Source organism: Genypterus blacodes, unplaced genomic scaffold, assembly GCF_046128005.1.
Source record: "Genypterus blacodes isolate CSIRO-AG114 ecotype Tasmania unplaced genomic scaffold, CSIRO-AGI_Gbla_v1 ptg000048l_1, whole genome shotgun sequence".
Lineage (NCBI taxonomy): Eukaryota > Metazoa > Chordata > Actinopteri > Ophidiiformes > Ophidiidae > Genypterus > Genypterus blacodes.
Window position 1 is genome coordinate 3027355 of NW_027466861.1, and position 17646 is coordinate 3045000.

At 43.7% G+C, this 17646-nt stretch overlaps 4 protein-coding genes and 1 long non-coding RNA gene across 8 annotated transcripts in view; 4 read left to right on the forward strand and 1 right to left on the reverse strand.

Moving 5' to 3' along the window:
• Positions 1–5388, forward strand: part of cdk6 (cyclin dependent kinase 6) — a 37315-nt gene extending 31927 nt beyond the window's left edge. For all 3 annotated transcript variants that reach the window (XM_076149807.1, XM_076149808.1, XM_076149810.1), the window contains 3 exons: positions 1342–1392; positions 1624–1759; positions 1902–5388. In XM_076149807.1, the coding sequence (XP_076005922.1) occupies positions 1342–1392; positions 1624–1759; positions 1902–2054 (340 nt within the window). In that variant the 3' untranslated portion in view covers positions 2055–5388. The remainder of the gene's footprint in view (positions 1–1341; positions 1393–1623; positions 1760–1901) is intronic.
• A 389-nt stretch (positions 5389–5777) lies between these two features.
• On the forward strand, positions 5778–10054 carry fam133b (family with sequence similarity 133 member B). 2 transcript variants are annotated; one of them, XM_076150031.1, is made up of 11 exons: positions 5778–5896; positions 6614–6711; positions 7236–7314; positions 7515–7661; positions 7751–7783; positions 8046–8117; positions 8225–8323; positions 8443–8484; positions 8603–8695; positions 9192–9242; positions 9329–10054. In XM_076150031.1, exons 1-11 carry the CDS (start codon positions 5873–5875, stop codon positions 9422–9424), a joined length of 834 nt encoding a protein of 277 aa, XP_076006146.1. In that variant the 5' UTR covers positions 5778–5872; the 3' UTR covers positions 9425–10054. The 2 variants fall into 2 exon arrangements, with proteins under 2 accessions (XP_076006146.1, XP_076006147.1); XM_076150032.1 differs by having other exon boundaries at positions 8446–8484.
• Positions 10055–11133: 1079 nt separating this feature from the next.
• On the forward strand, positions 11134–13526 carry LOC143000467 (progranulin-like). Its single transcript, XM_076149792.1, has 6 exons — positions 11134–11239; positions 11515–11664; positions 11764–12075; positions 12408–12581; positions 12722–12856; positions 12965–13526. Exons 2-6 carry the CDS (start codon positions 11515–11517, stop codon positions 13091–13093), a joined length of 900 nt encoding a protein of 299 aa, XP_076005907.1. The 5' UTR covers positions 11134–11239; the 3' UTR covers positions 13094–13526.
• LOC143000468 (uncharacterized) lies at positions 13364–13937 on the reverse strand. Its single transcript, XR_012963624.1, has 2 exons — positions 13804–13937; positions 13364–13656 (listed from the first exon to the last, which is right to left on the reverse strand). It is a non-coding gene; the product is annotated as an uncharacterized LOC143000468 (long non-coding RNA).
• Positions 13938–14138: 201 nt separating this feature from the next.
• The window catches only part of ankrd28a (ankyrin repeat domain 28a), a 16485-nt gene continuing 12977 nt past the window's right edge, over positions 14139–17646 (forward strand). The window contains exon 1 of the mRNA XM_076149787.1: positions 14139–14360. Coding sequence (XP_076005902.1) covers positions 14334–14360 — 27 coding nt within the window. The 5' untranslated portion in view covers positions 14139–14333. The remainder of the gene's footprint in view (positions 14361–17646) is intronic.

Consider the following 17646-nt stretch of genomic DNA (forward strand, 5'->3'; position numbering starts at 1 on the left):
TTCCCTTGCAACACTCGGAACTGGTTTGGTCTGATGGCTTAAAACCTCAGAGCTTCACCCCGAAAGACCTGCACATGTGGTCCCAGACGGAGAAGACGGTGCCAGCGTCAAACAGCAGGAGCCGTCCATTCAGCCCTGCTCCATATGATCACCTGGAGTAAACTCTGTCTCCAATCTGAAGTCTTCACAATCGCAGCATGTGACACAAGTATTTGCTGTCACTGTACAATGTGCAACATACCCCCGTGTGACTAATCTCTCTGTCTGAGTGTGTAGGAAAGTGTGGGTGTTCAGCTATGCAAAACTTCCAGCAAGTGGGAAAATCCAGGGAGCACATGGTGACGGGCCAGACTGTGTTGACTTGAGTTTAAGTGTGTGTGAGAGGGAGGGGGGGCACTTGAACTGTACGTCTATCACGCACGGACACGGAACTCACAAACACGTGCGCAGAAGCACACCTCACAGTATCCGGTGTTACATTGACATCTGCTGGTGATTGATTGTTTTGAATGAGTGGAACTCAAGAAGAAGGCTTTGCAGCTCGCTACTTGTGCTGTAAATCATCATATTGGTACATTTGGCTGGAAGTTTTGTGTGTTTTTACAAAGTAACTGATCTTGTTTTAGGTCAAAAGTCATGTAACCAATATTGCATAAAGAGTCTTGACCACACGTCCTTCACAACACATTTCCTTTTAGAGGAACTTCAGCACGACGGCTTAGTTCCTATACCTCTCTCTCTCTCTCTTTCATTTCGATAATTCAGCTTTTCTCACACACCTCTCCCTTTCATTATCCACACACACACACATGCGCACACGCAGAAAGAGTAAAAGCAGACGCGCAGCAGCAGGGATAAATAGGCTTTTTCTGTTCCGTGCGGCGGCCGTGCAAGGCTCAGGCCGGTGATGACTACTGGAATTTGCGTGGTTGCCAGTGGGCGGGGAGGCACGGCCGCCCACGGGCATCCAAAGACAGCCCAAAGCCACAGGAACCACCAGCCGGCTTGCTGCTGCTGCTGCTCTCCTCCCTCCATCACCTCTCCAGTGGCACTAAGGCCGCTGCTCCACAGGCCTGTCGACAACTTAAAAGCCGACTTCAGAATCACACATTTGTTTCTGCCTCCATGTTTATGTTGTAGGGATATTTGTCTATAATGTACCACCTTTAGACTCTGGACTGTTTTTATGTTTATGTGTTATAAGCACGCCGCATTTCAAACCTTTTTATGACCCATTATCTTCCAGCCTTTGTGTTTGGCTGAGTGATACATTGAGATTCTGACTGTGGTAACTGTTTAAGTACCATTTGCATTGAATTACTTTTTATGTTTTCTCCCCAGACCCCTGTTTCGAGGAAACTCTGATGTAGATCAGCTGGGAAAGATATTTGAGTGAGTATGATGTGCTGTATTTCCTGCTGCACTTCTGGTCCTCAGTTAGTTATACTGCCCTGCTGTGGTTGACTTCATTAGTGTCATTTTGTATCCTTCTATTGCTCTCCAACTGGTGCACAGAAAAACTGACAAATGGTTAAAATGTTGTCATTATGACTGTTTGTCATTATGATTTGAAATGATGATGATGACCACTATAGTGCACTGACGACCGTTATCACCTTCCAGTGTTGTTGGGGTACCCTCTGTAGAGGACTGGCCCCAGGAGGTGGCCCTACCACAGAGTGCCTTCACCCCCCGGCCCCCTAAGCCCATAGAGGACTTGGTTCCAGACCTGGACGAGCAAGGGAAGTCCCTGCTATTGGTGAGTCACATTAGATTGCTCCTAAATGTATCCGTCTTTCCCCTTCTACCTGTACTGTATATGAATCTATCCTTCAAGTGCCCCACGGCTTGTGTTCCATTTCGTCTCTCCTCTAAATTCACTCTTTGTCCTCTCCGTGCAGCAATTCCTCACCTTCAACCCATCCAGGAGGATATCTGCCTTTGCTGCACTAAGCCACGCCTACTTTCAAAGCGTGGACAGCCTCAGTAGAAGTGTGTACGCAGCCCAGCCCATCCCCACCAACAAACCCACTATGGAGGAGAGGACTGCCTGATGGTCCCCCTTCGCCCTTCGTTACGAAGGTCTCAGAAAGGACCAGCGCCCCTGACACACCACGCTGACCCGTCTGGCCCTCTGAAGCCGTCTTTCCCCTCTATTGTTGGCAGTTTTTCCAGCTCCGCTGGGTCGAGTCGGAAGTTAATCAGCTGCCACTGAGCTGGTTATGTTAGATACGACAAAGGCAGTCGGTGAGAGAGAGAGACAGTTTCACGATGGGTTGTTCAGCATTTTGAATTCGTAATTTCACCCATTTCACGTTTCTCCTTATTTTACTCCACCACGCAGGATCTTTGAGTTTCTTTTTTGAGTAAGAAATATAGATTACTGCCCAGGTATTTCCTCACACGCACAGAATGTACGTGGTAAGACAGCCGTCAAATGGCCGTCGCTTCTGTCAAGCCTCGTCATAATGCGAGGTCGGCCCGGTGCGTCTCTGGCGTGAGAGGTAACAGCAGTGTGATGAACGAAGAGACCAACGCCCTCCTCCAACAAAAAAAATGCACACAAGCTATCCTCCTTCCATGAACTGATGGATTGTAATTGCTGCTTTTAGGTTTTGAAATGTTGATTATTGACTGTGTAAACAATGCAAAGAGACATGCATCTCAGATTGACTGGTAGACGTGGGTGGATGGACTGTCGAGGTCTCCTTGCGACGAGTGTAAAGCCCCCTGCAGGAGTCTTCTCCACCCTGGCGCAGGACCGTACAGGAGCCTGGCTGGACAGCATGGATCTCCCCTGCATTTATGCTTACTGCAGATATATGCAGTGTACAGTATATGTGTGTGTATATATACAGTACAAGCACCATGACAGATATGTACATAACATTTGAGCGTGTGCACTGGCCAGAGCTGTGGACTTGAGACGTACACGTGGCTTCAAACCGGACTTGACTTGAGACATAAAAGAGAAAATCGTGTGTCCGACTGTGTAAGAATCAAAGCAAGCGGCACCAGGCGGGCCTCGTATAGCCGTGCCACACACACTATCAGTATTTATTAGGCGTATAATCCAAAGTGTGGCTAATTTAAGAAAATCAATAAATGGAAAAAAATCAAGCTTAACATTTCTTCATTTACATTCAGCATGTTATGAAGAATCTTATTGAATTCACTGCAGTAGTAAATTCATTATAGTGCTGCTATCTACATCCCAGGTTTATTGATGATAAAGTTTGTTTTTGCAAATTATTTAACATATTGACATATTTCTTGCTTGCATATTGTACATGGACCAGGCTTATATCTCCCAAATTAGGTCTACCTGCGTTTACCATTATGCCAGTATGAGTGCTGCATGTTAATGTGTTACAGTTGATATTTACAACACTATCAAAACGGCTTTGAAAGAATTGTTCAAAGCAGTTATGGTAAATATTCAGTGACATTAAAGGCATTTTAACATGCATTTCATGTAGACTTGACTGATAGACTTGAACCTTGACTTAGACTTTTCCAATAGACTTAAAACAGCTCTGGCACACACACACACACACATAAAGACACATACTCTTGTACACACACACACACACACACACATGCCTACCTACATTATGAAACTTCACACACCAGCCACACACTGCCATGTCATGACTTATCATTCCAGTGATATTACTGCCATCTTCAGGGTGTCCTGAGTAACTGCAGGCCATTAGCGGGTTTCTAATGGTTTCTGCAACTCTGAAGACTTTGGGGTCGAGCACTCTTCATAATCATAATGGGCCGACATCAGTGCTGAGACAATGACCAAGATTAGAGCCTCATAGAATAGTCTGTGTTTCACTTGCTTTTAGGCAGCCATTGTGTGCTTTAATCATTATAAAATACAGATATTATTTACTATCCTGATACAGTAATGCACAGGCTTGAAATGTCGTGGACAAAGTCCCACCAGCACTCTTCATCATGAATACATTTGGCACCGAATTGTGTCGTCAATATTCTGTATTTAATTTTTATTTTATTGACAAGTCTTATATGCTTGTTTTTTCATCGAGTTGTTAATTGAATTGTTTTGTTTTGTTTATATGAAGCTGAGGCATATAGTATTCTTACACCAATTACACCAGCGATTTAGATGATTAGATCTGTGTAAGGAATGTTTAACAATGTAAGGAATGTAAAGAATAGGCATTGGTACTGTACAGTATATAGTGCTAACTGAGTACAAGCTGTAATGCTAGATACATGGATTTTGATAAGTGCATCGTCAGCCCATATATTGTCAAATGGATAGAGGTAGAGTAGTGAGGGTCAGAGGAATGTTGTTTGCAGAGAGTATTTTGTCTATTGTTGGGTTATGTGGGTGCTTATCATTAAGTTTGCTTTACTTCGGGTTGAGTAACTACAAATTTTACTGTGGTTTTGATAGTGAAATGCACAATGATGTTGTGTACAGTTTTTTTTTTTTTTACCGTCATTTTTCCAATATATTCAAATTCCGTTTTTGTAAGCAAGAAAAAAAAAAGGCAAGTTAAGCAGATATTTGTATTTTTGTATGTAGTATTTCTTGCAGAACAGTAACATACTTAACACTGGTTAACCTTTTCTTAACAGGTAGTGCTGCTAGCACACACACAGACACACTCTGACTTTCTCAGGTTTTTGGTATGGATGTCCGACCCCCTCGGGCACAGTTTGCACATCCTGGGTTACTAACTGACCGCATCACAACTCCCTTCAGGTTTTCTTTCATGCTGTTTCCGACATGTCCTTGATCATAGTCTACTGTCATTGCCTATTTATCAAATATGTTACTGTAGTCATTACTGTCTGATAACTGCCTGTATGAACTGTTTTTTGCCATGTAAGCAACTTTTAACTATGGTTGCAGACACATTCTAAATCAACAAATAAGTACCTGCTTGACTAAGCACTGTGTGAATTTTCTCTATTTTATGACAACTCATACCTGTTGTCAGTGGTGCATACAATGCAATAAAAGCTCAAATTACCATATATAGGCATGAGAGTTTGTGCTAGATATAGAGGTTTACATTTACCATAACATTTGTAGTCTCACTAGACTTGATGCAATCACTGTATGCTTTTATTCTTATGAATTAACCAGTCAAGACACCTTTCAGTTCTTAATGTTGAGCTTTTTGACGTTTTGAGTTTTGAAACCGTCATAGCTTCACACACCACCATACGACACCACATCACACTTTTAAGTTCTTGTGTCACATTTGTTTGAATGATACAAAATGAACAGAGTCTAAAAAAACAACACAATCCTGATATTATACTTGCATGTGAATGCAGGGATGGTGGCTAGATTTTGTGTTGCACCAGATGAATAAAAAGCAGCTTTGTATGACAGTGTTACTTTGGATTCATTTATTATGACTCCCATTCATCTCTCAATCAGCAACCCTGTGTATGTACATGTACATACACATGTAGGTGTTCGTCTTTGGAATAAGTGCGGCACATCAGATGCCTCATACTTAAAAATGCATTTTGTGAAGTCAGTATTTTCTGAAAAGTTTGCTTTTATTTTATATCACAACAAAGATGACAAAATGAACAAATCCTTAATAAATGAATACTTTTTGTGTAATTAACTTTGTATTCCCATTTTGTTTAGCTGTGTTTCACTCACTCAGTTATATTCTGTATATAAGAACATATTTGAAAAAGTAATGTTAACAGTAAAACGTTTGCGCATGCGCCGTGAAGCGTCGCCTCCAAGCGCGTTACTGCGCATGTGCAAATCAGACAGACGACATTAGCACACTAAGCTAACACGAATGGTTGTTGTTGTTGCTGTGAGGGGGATTGTTTTACCCACTACGCGGTATAAATCGACATGGGCAAGAGAGACAATCGAGTGGTAAGTCGTGTAATGTGTGTTGTGTGACAAATAGGGACGCGATCGGCACGCCGAGTCAGTACGGCGGACAAACTAAACACAAATAGCAGCGTTGAGCACAGCAGCTAACGTTAGCCTCCGGGGCTAGGCCTCGACGCTGCTCTGGGTCGCTACAGGCTCAAGTTAAACAATAATTCGGAAATCGTGTTAATGCAAAATAAAGATTTTTAAATGTGGACGGTGTTAACGCCACAATTTGTTTTTAGCAGTGTCGTTAAGTGAGTAGCTGGTGCAGTTAAAGCTACAGGCGCAGGGTGGACGCAGCGCAACAGAAGCAGCTAAGCTACGCGGCTAGCTGTGTTTTGATCGTTGCGCTACATTAGTCTAACACGCATCCACTCAGCAGGGAGAAGATAAAACAATGCCCACGTCGTGCGTCTCTCTCGGGCTGGTCCAGGTCTTCCTTGCAGACAGTGTCTCCCATCTATTGTATATCGGTGCCCCTCCCCCTCACACTCACCGATTGATTCTAATTTTGGAGGAGTGTATAGATGTGTATAGTCCATATTTCTTCTTATTTATACTGGTTTGCGTACATACGTGTGTTTTATTTAATGCTGTTTGTCAGCTGCATGGATACAGGCAAATGAAAGTCTAATTATAGATATGTAAATGTGGTGATTGTTGCTCTAAAACCTCCTTGAGATGGTTAAACCCTTCGTCTGATTGTTGTTGCAGGCGTACATTAACCCCATTGCTGCTGCACGAGCCAGGGGGCCGGCAACGAACGCCGGACCAAGCATACAGGATTACCTAAGCAGACCTCGACCGACATGGTGAGTACGGATCTGGGTTAAATACAGGAATTGTCCAGCGTAGTTTCTTGACTCGGCATCATCCGCTGTTGTGGCTCGTCCCTCGTTGCTCCCAGGATTAAACCTCTGAGTCAATCAGTGGGCTCGGCGGTGTAACTGTGGTACAAGTTGAGGTCAGGGGCCAATGTGGTTTTGGTTTGGACCTCCTCCCAAGCTAGACTATACAGTAATGTCTTGGGTCAGCTCAGTCATCCTCACTGTGGGAAAGCGTTTGATCATAGTTCACTGTGGCACATCGGGATTGAAGCGTCACTGAATTGATCCAGTACAAAACCACGATAATATTATTCAGATGATGGTGATATTGATCTCTAAACGGAACTAAAAGGTCCATTGGAAGTGGACGTATTGCAGCCTAATCCTATATTCTAGTTAGTTGTACAGCTTCATGTCCAAAGGTTGTTTATTATCATTTCATTTAGAACTAATTTCCCGATAAATGCGACGGCTGTATTTACCACTTTGCACATGTGTCTACACAACAGGGAAGAGCTAAAAGAGCAACTGGAAAAGAAGAAGAAGGGCTCCAGAGCTCTCGCTGACTTCGAGGACAAAATGCACGAGGTAAACTTTATGTGAAATGATTGACTTTTTAACCCTCAGCCGTTTCCTCTCTGTCCCGCCTCTCCTCTGTCAGGGGTCATGGGGCCAGTTGGGAAATTACACAACTTCTGTTTACTCAATGTGCATGACTGAAGGATCAAATGTGTAACTGCATGTTGTAGATTGTTGGTGATATTTATTTATTTTGCCTTTTTTCTCAGAAATGGAGGAAAGAACTGGCAAAGAACCGAGAGAAGCTGTTAGGCGACAAGGATAAAGACAAAGAGAAGGAGAAGAAGGCGACAGATAAGGAAAAAAAGATCACCGACAAGGAAAAAGACAAGGATGAGAAAAAGGAAAAGAAGGAGGTATGATGCGTCTCCTGTGTAGGATACGTGCCGTGTCTCGCGTCCCACGCTGTTCCGCCTGCTCATGTGAGCTTTGTGTTTGTGTTTAGAAAAAGAAGAAGGAGAAGAAGAAGTACAGCAGGGTGAGGAAGCAGCTCTCCACTCACAGCGACGCTTCACACACACACACACACACACACACACACACACACACACACACACACACACACACACACACACACACACACACACACACACACACACACACACACACACGACCCCGGAAGCTCCATTCTGTTTGATTATCACCTTCTTTGATAACGAAAATGCTTTAGTAGCTTAAGTTATTGTCAAGATAAAATCCTCAAATCTAATGAGCCCTGCTTTCACTGTGTTTTGGTCAAGCATTCTTCATGTTCCTCCTCTTCATCGAGTTCTGATTCCTCCAGCAGTTCCTCCTCCGAATCCGAAGATGAGGTGAGCATTATTTAGGATAGCAAAGTTTGAAATCTTGGCGCATCTCCTCCAGATTGTCCCGCACATCGTCCACAGCGTCCAAATTGTGTTTCCATTTGTGTTGGCAGGACGAAAGAAAGAGTGTGAAGAAGAAGCGGAAAAGAAAGAAGCCGTCGGCCAGGAGAGCGTCGGACGATTCGGGCGCAGAGTCGGACGCTGACGGCAAGGTTTATAATTTATTAACCTGTTCACAGCCAGTTGCCGTTGTTCCGTGCAGTTGATAAGGAAGTGGCACTGTTTATCAAATTTGCTCTTAACCAAAAGTGTTCTTGTTTGTCTTGACAAGAAGAAAAAGAGAAGAATCAAGGAGGAAGGAGACAAAGAGAGGGTAAGTTACTGTTACTGTCAGAAAGGCATGACTTCCACATGTGTGAAATGGGAAGCTTCTGTGTCCTCTTGCTTCTTTTTTCCCCACGCAAGTCATAGAGCTTTAATGTGTCCCGCAGGATGAGAAGGGTCGCAGGAGGAAAAGGAAGGCCGAGCGCAGCCACAAGGACTCGTCCTCAGAATCGCCCGGCGACTCGGAGGGAGAGGAGGGAGTAAGTATGGGCCGGGAACGGAACGCTGACGGGATAATCTGGGACTGAAACATAACACTTCACAACTTGAACATTATTGTACAGTCGACACCGATCACATGCAAATTTGTGGAGATTTCACAAGCTCAGTTACTGAACTTCCGGCTCACATGCTCAGATCTTTGAGCGACGCCGCGTTTGTCTGTTATCACATCACGGTGCTGGTCCTTATCCGCTTATTAATAAATTCTGAAGTTCCCACTGAAGGAGAAAGCAAACAGGCCTTGAAGGTGGAAGAAAACTTCCCAACTCTGTAAAGCGAATGGTGTGTTTTGTAAGTGTTTATTGAACGATTGTAGGAGTTTACATATCTTTATCCACAGGGCTGCTGTCGCTGCTTTTGTTATTGGGAAATCCATTATTGTCCAAAATTTGATTTGTGAAATAGCAGGTTGAGAAGCGGGTGTGCCTCAGACTTCCCCTCTTCACTCTCATTTCTACTTTCAACCCCTAATAGGTGGAAGGCAAGAAGAAAAAGAGAAGTAGTGAAGAAAGAGAGAAAATCACAGTGAGTTATTAGACACTTACTTCAATGATGCAGCGTTTCCATAGAAAACAGCCATAACGTACCACCTGCACCTTTTCTCCTCTCAGGACAAATCCAAGAAGAAGAGGAAAAAGAAGCACAAGAAACACGGAAGGAAGAAGAAAAAGAAGGCCGCATCTCCGTCCGGCTCCGAACTCGACTAGGAATGGTGGCTCTCACTCCGACAGTTTACTCGTAGTGTTCTTTTTCTGCCTTTTTACCAAAACGAAACGTTCTCCCATCCAGCTTTGGTCACCGCAGTTGAGCGAGGAGTTGTGCACGGGCCTCGGTCCCCCCCCCCCAAGCAATGCGAGGGAGAGACGTCCGCGCGCTTAAGGTGGAAACTACAGTGCATATCTTTTGTTCGTTTTATGACCGTGCTTTTTGTAGGCAAGCGTTTGAGATCCGCTCCGAGGGGAGGGGGGGGGGGGGGCGGATACAAACTCCGCCATCGGTTTTTCTCGTCTCTCGGAGTTTTGAGTGCGACTAGTCTCCCCGACACACTTTGACCTTCACTATGCTGGCTCTGTCCACTTCTTAGTCCACCTTGTGCACCTCCGGTCACTAGACAGGGTCATTCTGCTCGTGTGCCCATCATGCATGTAAACCTGATGACCTCGCCGTCTCGCCAGCCTCATATTGAAGTTGGACTTGGTGATTTAAATAAAACAAAATGTGAGCTGCAGTCAGCATTTTTAAGGGATAATTGTCGCATTAGGAGATGAGTTAAGTTACACTGCAATCTAAATGTATAAACTATTGATTTCATTAATAAAGTATTGTTTTAGCCTTTATTTGCGTTGCCTATTTGTTGTGTAGTTGTAGTTTACAAAGACACTTTCACTGCTGATGACAGTGATTTGGGATTGTATATGTTTGCGGTTCTATACTCGGTACTACTGGAGCATTGGGTCTAAAGTAGTATAGAAATGCAGCCAAGTTCATTTTAGCTGCGAGATGGCAGCAAAAGTCGGGCGTGTTGGGTTAGGGAACCCAAAGCTCTGTGCGCACCTTAATGTGTCATGTTTGGTCTTGTCTGTTTGTCAGTATTTGCATGTGCACGCATGTCCCCAAGGTTTCATCCTCTACATTTCCCCTGCGTGTGAGCTGTTTACCTCAGTGGTGTGATTGTAACCGGCATAACAGCAGGTTTCGATACTGCCAAGAAGCTTTGTCTCAATCAAAACATTTGCTTTTAGAGTGCAGCAGTTGATCCCTAATTAGGAGTTACAATGTGGCTGAAGAGTTCAGACCTCAGTGTACACACACTAAGCTAAGCTAAGCTACCCCACAGGGAATAGGGACCTGAAACAGCACGACATCATAGTTCAACAGTCCCACCATTGTTGCTGTTTTATTGGTTAAACACAATCATGACACCATAAACACAGGCTCCTGTAATGTTTAATGACAACTTTTACTTCCTGCATTCAAACAACTAAAGGTCTCTGAAGCTGGATAACTTCACATCATAAATCAAACCTCAACCCTTGTTTTTAATAAATTTGGAATGAGGAAGTTAAAGATGTTTCATAAGAGTCAAACTGCCAGTGCCTAATCATCGATTCCCTTTTTCTTATTTCACAGACAGCTTTACCAGTGGGTTTCAGTTCCAGAACAGATGAACAGCTGCTTAATTTAATGGATAATTAAATGTACTTGAATCATACCCCCAAAACTAAATTTATTAGATAAGCCTTATATAAATAGCTGGCATGTTTTTGGTTTTTGGCATAGTCTTTAAATATTCTAACATGAGATATACATCAATGTTAAGTGTTTTGTGACAAATGATTCATCATTAACCATCAAGAACCTTGTGAATGCCACTTTATGAGCAGGTCTTGTGATTGTAACAATTTTTACTTCCTGTTTGTCTTGAGTGGGCTGGCTTAACCTGCCATATAAAGAGTTGGCTTACAGTCGGAGTTGTTACAGGAAGCTGGCTGGGTTACTGTAAGACGCCAAACAACCACAAGGTAAGTGACAAGAATCTTCATCAAATCGTCTGTATGCAGTGATTTATGAACCTATTATTGTAAACTTACTCAGGGTGTTATGAGACTAATGGAAGATATGAGTTCCAGAAGAAAGTGAAAGTAACACTTCCTGATAGTTTCAAGTGTGTAGTGTATTTCTTTATCGGTTACATTACATTTACATTTGAGTTGTCGATTCCACACAAGCACAGATCTAGTCTAGAGAGAACAACAAGAGTAATAGTAGAATTCATGGTGACCTCTCTTTTCCTTAGATGTTGAGGATCACGGCATGGGTGCTGCTGGGGCTGCTGGGGTGGGGGTTTGCCTCCTGCTCCATTACGTGCCCTGATGGGCACGTCTGCTCTGATGCAAACACCTGCTGCTTGACCGCGAGCGGATATGCCTGCTGTGGATATCCAAAGGTGAGTCAGAAAACATAAAACCAAGACACAACTAATGTGCGCCTACAAGAGATCAACCCAACTGTGTTTCCGTTTGTGTGTGTGTGTGTGTGTCACCAGGCAGTGTGCTGTTCTGACATGGTCCACTGCTGCCCATCTGGGTTTCGCTGTAACCTGGCCCAACAGAGGTGTGACAAAGTGGACCAGCCGTGGATGAACGTGCCCATGGTGAAGAAGGTGGCCGCAGAGGAGCCAAGCACTCCCGTTCTCCCTGTCTCTCCCCTTCAGGCCCTGGCCAGCAGTCTGGTCCCAGAGCAGAATGAGGTGGAAAAGAGGTTGACGGTCCAGTGTGACAGCGTTTACTTCTGTCCTGGCACTACCACCTGCTGCAGACACCTAGCTGGTGGCTGGTACTGTTGTCCCTTCGTCCATGTGAGTTTACCTTCCTCCTGCAGTTATTATTCACTGATGGATTTACACCTGCACACTGTCGAGCAGATGTATTGAAATCTTCATGTCTTTTATAACATTTAATTTTACAATTTTAGCAACACTTTTCACAGAAGTGTACTTGTAGAATGTCTGGATGGTTATTTTGTTGTTCTTTGCATTGAAGTGAGTGTGGCTCATTCTACAAAAGTACCAGAAACAATGACCACTGTAAACTCACTAAACCTGCAGAGTGGCTCAGCATTCTTTGTCTACGTTGAGGTGAACTTCACATGGATTGTTGTGTTGTTGTTGTCTATCTCTCTCTGGTATAGGGCCGGTGCTGTCTGGATGGCATGCACTGTTGTCCATTTGGCCTTGACTGTGACTACACGTACCAGCACTGTGTGAGGGACAGCCTGACTTATCCCTTCAGCCGACGACAAGCCCCAGCTTCGATCCCTGCCACTTACATGGAAACCTCAGAGGAGAAAGGAAGCTTGCAGGAGGTAGGACATGGAAGTCAGTAAATATCTGCGTGTTCCTCCAGCCAGATTGAGATTTGATGCACGGTTGTCAAAGGCTCAGGAAACAAACTAATACAAATTACTAGATGGATGACAGTCAGCTCATGTTTGCCCTTTTGCAGAGACCCATGATTGCGATAAAAGAGGCCAGTGCTGATGATACAGAGATTCGCTGCAATGCCAAGTTTTTCTGCAGTGCAGGGCATACCTGCTGCAAGGAAGCAAATGACCAGTGGAGCTGCTGTCCTTACCCACTGGTATGAATTGGGATGTTGCCACAATGTTCATTTCGGTCGTAGGTGTAGCAGGATATGGGATTTGCCTGGCAATGTTTCATTCTAAAAATAGGCTTGTGTTGGTTTCAGGCCAATTGTTGCTCGGACGGGAAGCACTGCTGTGAGTATTCATATACCTGCGACCCAACCTCCATGACGTGCAAAAAAGGGTACGCTCAGGTCCCCTCTGGAAGAAAGGAAAGTGCCAAACTAGTCTGAAGACGTCCTGTTAGAAATCCTGTAGGTGTTTCCACAAACGTATTTTGGCAGATCATATCTCCTCTGAGCTCTTTGTGGGCATGTTTACAGGTTGCTTGTTTTATATGTTGTCTTCTGTTGTCTTTTTGCACATTGCACCCAGAACCAAAGCAAATTCCTCTTAAGTGCAAACTTTATTGGCAAATAAAGTGATTCTGATTGATATCTCCCTGATTGATACGTTTATTGTACATGTCATCATATTTTTAACAAATTGTTTTTTCGAGAGCATCTATCCTTTCATCTACATTCCTCTTCCACAGTACTTGGCTGGGCGGTAAATGTACTTGTTATAGCAAGGGTGTTGCGCAATCTCAAGCCATCTTTTTGGAAACCTATTAAGTCAAACATCATGTTTCATATGGAGATTTTAAAATAAAAAGTTTGAATGTTTTGCACCCTGTTATCTCCTGATTAATGAACTTGATGAGTGTTGAGGCGTTGTGGTAAGAAGTATAGATAATTTACCTCCGTTTTCAGATGTTTGTTTAAAGAACTGACCTTGGCCTAATATGGTGACTGCACTATTATTTTTTACCTTTAAAATAAACAATTTTTTGACGCATTGAAGAAGAGAATTATTAATAACTCCGCCTCACCCCAGAGAAAGCCAAGGTCTAACTGAACTATGAATGCTTGAGAAAACTATTATTATTATTATTAACTATAACACACAATGAAAATAAAATGATAATAAATCTCTGCCAATGTGTAACAAGAGAAACATGTAATGTATTTGATTCATTTAGGGAACAGGTTTAAAACCACAACGAATTTGATTGTATTCACGTTTTTTGCCATGGTATTCAGTACTTCTACCTGAGACACCTGTGGATGCGTTTAAGTGTTGGCATCTCGCACGTAAAACAACCCGAACCCTTAACGAGGTGTCAGAAACACTGTGCCGTGCCCATAGACTCATGGATCGGGGACACGTCTTCCGTACCCACAGACATTTAGTATGTTATTTTCCGTATGTAGTAAAACATGTGCGTTTCTCCGCGTGTAATGACACACGCCGTGTAGATGCGAGGTTCCACCCCGCCTGGGCTGTGATTCTATCCGGTGTTTGGTGACTTTGTACCCGGCAGGAAGGAAGGAAGGAAGCGGGGGAAGCTGCCCCGTCTGTGCTCCTCACTCAGCCCGGTTCACTCGCGGTAACTCCGGGGCGAGCTGCTGCTGCTGCTGCCGGACGGAGAACATGACTGTGTTGAGGATCCAAGATCAGGTAAGACGATCAACACGGAATAACATTTATATTTTTACAATTTATCAATAAAGCGTCACCTTTACGCAAACTCTTCGGCATCAGTTTGTATCTGCGGCGTTTGTGCAGTCAACACCGTGAACTATTAGCTGTTAACTTAAATAACAGATTTAATCATGACAATCACCACTTTAGTAAATAAAAATAAATCTTAGAATTATCTTAAAATAATCTTAGACTCTAATGTAACTGCTGACCCTCGTAAATCGCACCATTAACTGACATTTGACACGGTAGCTAAGTAGCTAGCGTTATCAGTAAACAAAAAGAGTTAGTGTGAAATAACTGGCGCAGTAGCTGGTAAACTACTTAGTAATAGAAGCTTAAGGGTTAAGTTAGTTTATTTAAAGTTAACACTAATTTGTAGCACTTTTGGAAGTTTACTTTGGAGTGTTTTCGAGCTGTTTTTGTTTGTTGTAGGTGTTTCTGGTGGCGCTGATATATTGCTGACCACAGCTGGATAGCTTAGCAACAAGCTAGGCTAGCGAGCTAACGAGCCTGGTTAACTTGTGCTTCAGAACAGAACTCGGTCTGTCACAACCGGTCTGCACAGGGTTCGGAGCCGCCAGAACCGAACTTGTGCCGCTGGTTTGGGTTTGTCCCGGTTTGACATTAATACGGGTCCATTTTCTTATAAGTCCGGTGCTGCTATGACATAGAATAAGTGATGAAATTCAAGTAGTCTCTGGGTTAAAACCTTTTCAAATCGTGTGAATAAAGGTCAATATCTGGTTCAGTATTTTTTGCTTGCGTACTTATTGCACAACAGATTCTTTACATCATCAATCAGTTTTGATATTGATTATTCTGTGGTATATAAAATGTCCAAATGTTGTCAAATGCCACCACAAGAGCAACATTCCGAACGTCGGTGATTGAAGTAGCCAATGGAGAAATACATCAACCGTCGTGTTTGTGCTGATAAAACCAGCAAATATGTGACAATTCTGCTTGTTAAATAATAAGAATGAGTAAGGAGATAGTTATAGGTGTTGATCTAGTTGTTTTAGCACCAATAATATGGAATATTGGACCTAAATCTTTGTCATTATTGTGTGATTCTTTACATTTTTAGATGTAGGATAAAACTTGGTTAGATACAACAAGGATTCCTGTGTGTTAACTTGGTAATAGGCCAATTCCACCTTCAAGCATGCAAAATGAGGTCATACAACTAATTTGAACTGCATCCCTGTTGCTAGATTAACTGAGTGCCAGCTGATTTCCACCCAGAGTCTTTGCTTTGTCAGCTGTCTGTCCAAGTCGCCACAAACTTTCACTGATGGATATGTGGTCGGTCACCTGTTGCTGAAGATAAGAAAGCCTGACAGACTAGAATAGCAGGTGGTGCTGGTCTGGAGTATAAGACACATAGACAGCCGGTGTCCGTGAGCCCAGAGCAGCTGCTGTTACCCGTGGTTATACAGCTGCATGACGGTTTTTAGCCACATTACTTCATTCTGTGTCCCACTTTGATTGAATGTGGAACGATGTCCCAAAGTAAGACAGTATGGGATCGTCTGATGCTTCAGAAGGAAGTTGAGGTCACGGCCAAATAGATGTGTGTTTGTGTTCATCAAGCAATTAGTTATCAAACATCTGGTAAGATATTGATCGTTCATCCATCAAGTAAGAACATCAAAATAGTTATAAAGACATGTATCAGAGTCATAAATCTAATCAAATGTAAGTTATTGTTAGTTACCAATGCTTAATTATCAGTGAATGAGAAACGCACAGCCCAATCCTGGCTCTGTGTTGCCATGGAGTTGACCTACATGCTTCCAGCTCTTTGGACTTCAGTTGAACTATGTGAGTTGATTCAAACGGGGTCAGTGCAGCGATGATGCAGAGCTCTGGCCTGTCCTGGTCTGACCACACTTCTGGGCACCCATCCGACGGAAGTGCATGCGTGCGTGCGTGTGTGCGTGTGTGTGTGTGTGTGTGTGTGTGTGTGTGTGTAGTTCCCCCTCTCCATTCTCTATTGTTCTCCGTGTTGCTCGCTGACAGAAAACCGGACAATAGGACCAAAATAGCCCCAAAGTGTTACAGCTTGAGATAACGAAGGAAAAGTGCAGGACTGGAGGGAGAGAGAGAGCGAGAGAGAGAGGGAGCAGGAACATTCCAACAACAACAAAAAAATGCAGAGAAACACTCATGTTCAGGCTTTTCTTTGTCCTGTAGATGGCGTCATACAGCTTGTAGCATGCAGGAGACAAAGCTGGTCGAGGCAAACACTCCAGAAAAGCAGATAAGAGGAGAGAGATGGAGAATGTAGAGATCTACAATAACACCTTTATATAACATAGAATGGAATCGCTCCACCTCTCATAAGATAACATAACATACGTAGCTTTTAGTTTGGAACACTAAATGGATACTGTGTGTGTGTGTGTGTGTGTGTGTGTGTGTGTGTGTGTGTGTGTGTGTGTGTGTGTGTGTGCTGTCATTAGAGCTCTTGATTCTTTCCTTACAAGTCAATGTCGTTGATATTCATCCATTAGAGGTGAAATGTCTTAAACCGGCGTTTTCCTCGCTGTGTGTGTGTGTGAGAGAGAGATGTGCTTCCCTGTGTGTGTGTGTGTGTGTGTGTGTGTGTGTGTGTGTTCCTTCACAGGGATAACATTGCATCCTGTCACAAGGTCGGGACAGAGGTCACGCCTGCAAGCCTGCATACCTTCAGTCGCACGTGCACCCCGTCACACACCGGGGCCTCTGTCATGCATGCTCATCACTTGGATCGGGATTTTGTGTGTGTGTGTGTGTGTGTGTGTGTGTGTGTGTGTGTGTGTGTGTGTGTGTGTGTGTGTGTGTGTGTGTGTGTGTGTGTGTGTGTGTGTGTGTGTGTGTGTGTGTGTGTGTGTGTGTGTGTGTGTGTGTGTGTGTGTGTGTGTGTGTGTGTGTCCGTCCCCTTGTTGTAACGGGAGCCATGGTGAGATCAGGTGCTGCGATGTTTTCCTCTGCTGCAGTAAGAGCACTGGCTCAGCAGCACAGCAGGTTTTTTTAGATCCGCCTGCCTGAAAACAAACACACACACACATGCACACGGCCAAGTACATGACGGATATAATTTTTATTGCCGTATCGGCCTCGCCTCCATGTGCCCTGAGCACAGAGTTCAGGCTGATCCCTGCTTCTCGCCCGTGGATCGTGAGACGGGAGCTATTTGTTATCTGCTTAGGAGAAGTGCGTAGTTAGTGTGTCTTTAATGTGCGTGACAGGGAGAACAGAGAGCCTGTCTGCTGTG

What these genes read in the sequence shown, in the direction of transcription:
- fam133b (XM_076150031.1), top strand. Translation starts at nt 5,873, where the DNA reads ATGGGCAAGAGAGACAATCGAGTG. An exon ending in TCGAGGACAAAATGCACGAG is followed by an intron (nt 7,315 to 7,514) that starts GTAAACTTTATG and finishes CTTTTTTCTCAG; the next exon opens with AAATGGAGGAAAGAACTGGC. An exon ending in CCTCCGAATCCGAAGATGAG is followed by an intron (nt 8,118 to 8,224) that starts GTGAGCATTATT and finishes TTGTGTTGGCAG; the next exon opens with GACGAAAGAAAGAGTGTGAA.
- LOC143000467 (XM_076149792.1), top strand. Translation starts at nt 11,515, where the DNA reads ATGTTGAGGATCACGGCATGGGTGCTGCTGGGGCTGCTGGGGTGGGGG. An exon ending in ACTGTTGTCCCTTCGTCCAT is followed by an intron (nt 12,076 to 12,407) that starts GTGAGTTTACCT and finishes TCTCTGGTATAG; the next exon opens with GGCCGGTGCTGTCTGGATGG. An exon ending in GCTGCTGTCCTTACCCACTG is followed by an intron (nt 12,857 to 12,964) that starts GTATGAATTGGG and finishes TGTTGGTTTCAG; the next exon opens with GCCAATTGTTGCTCGGACGG.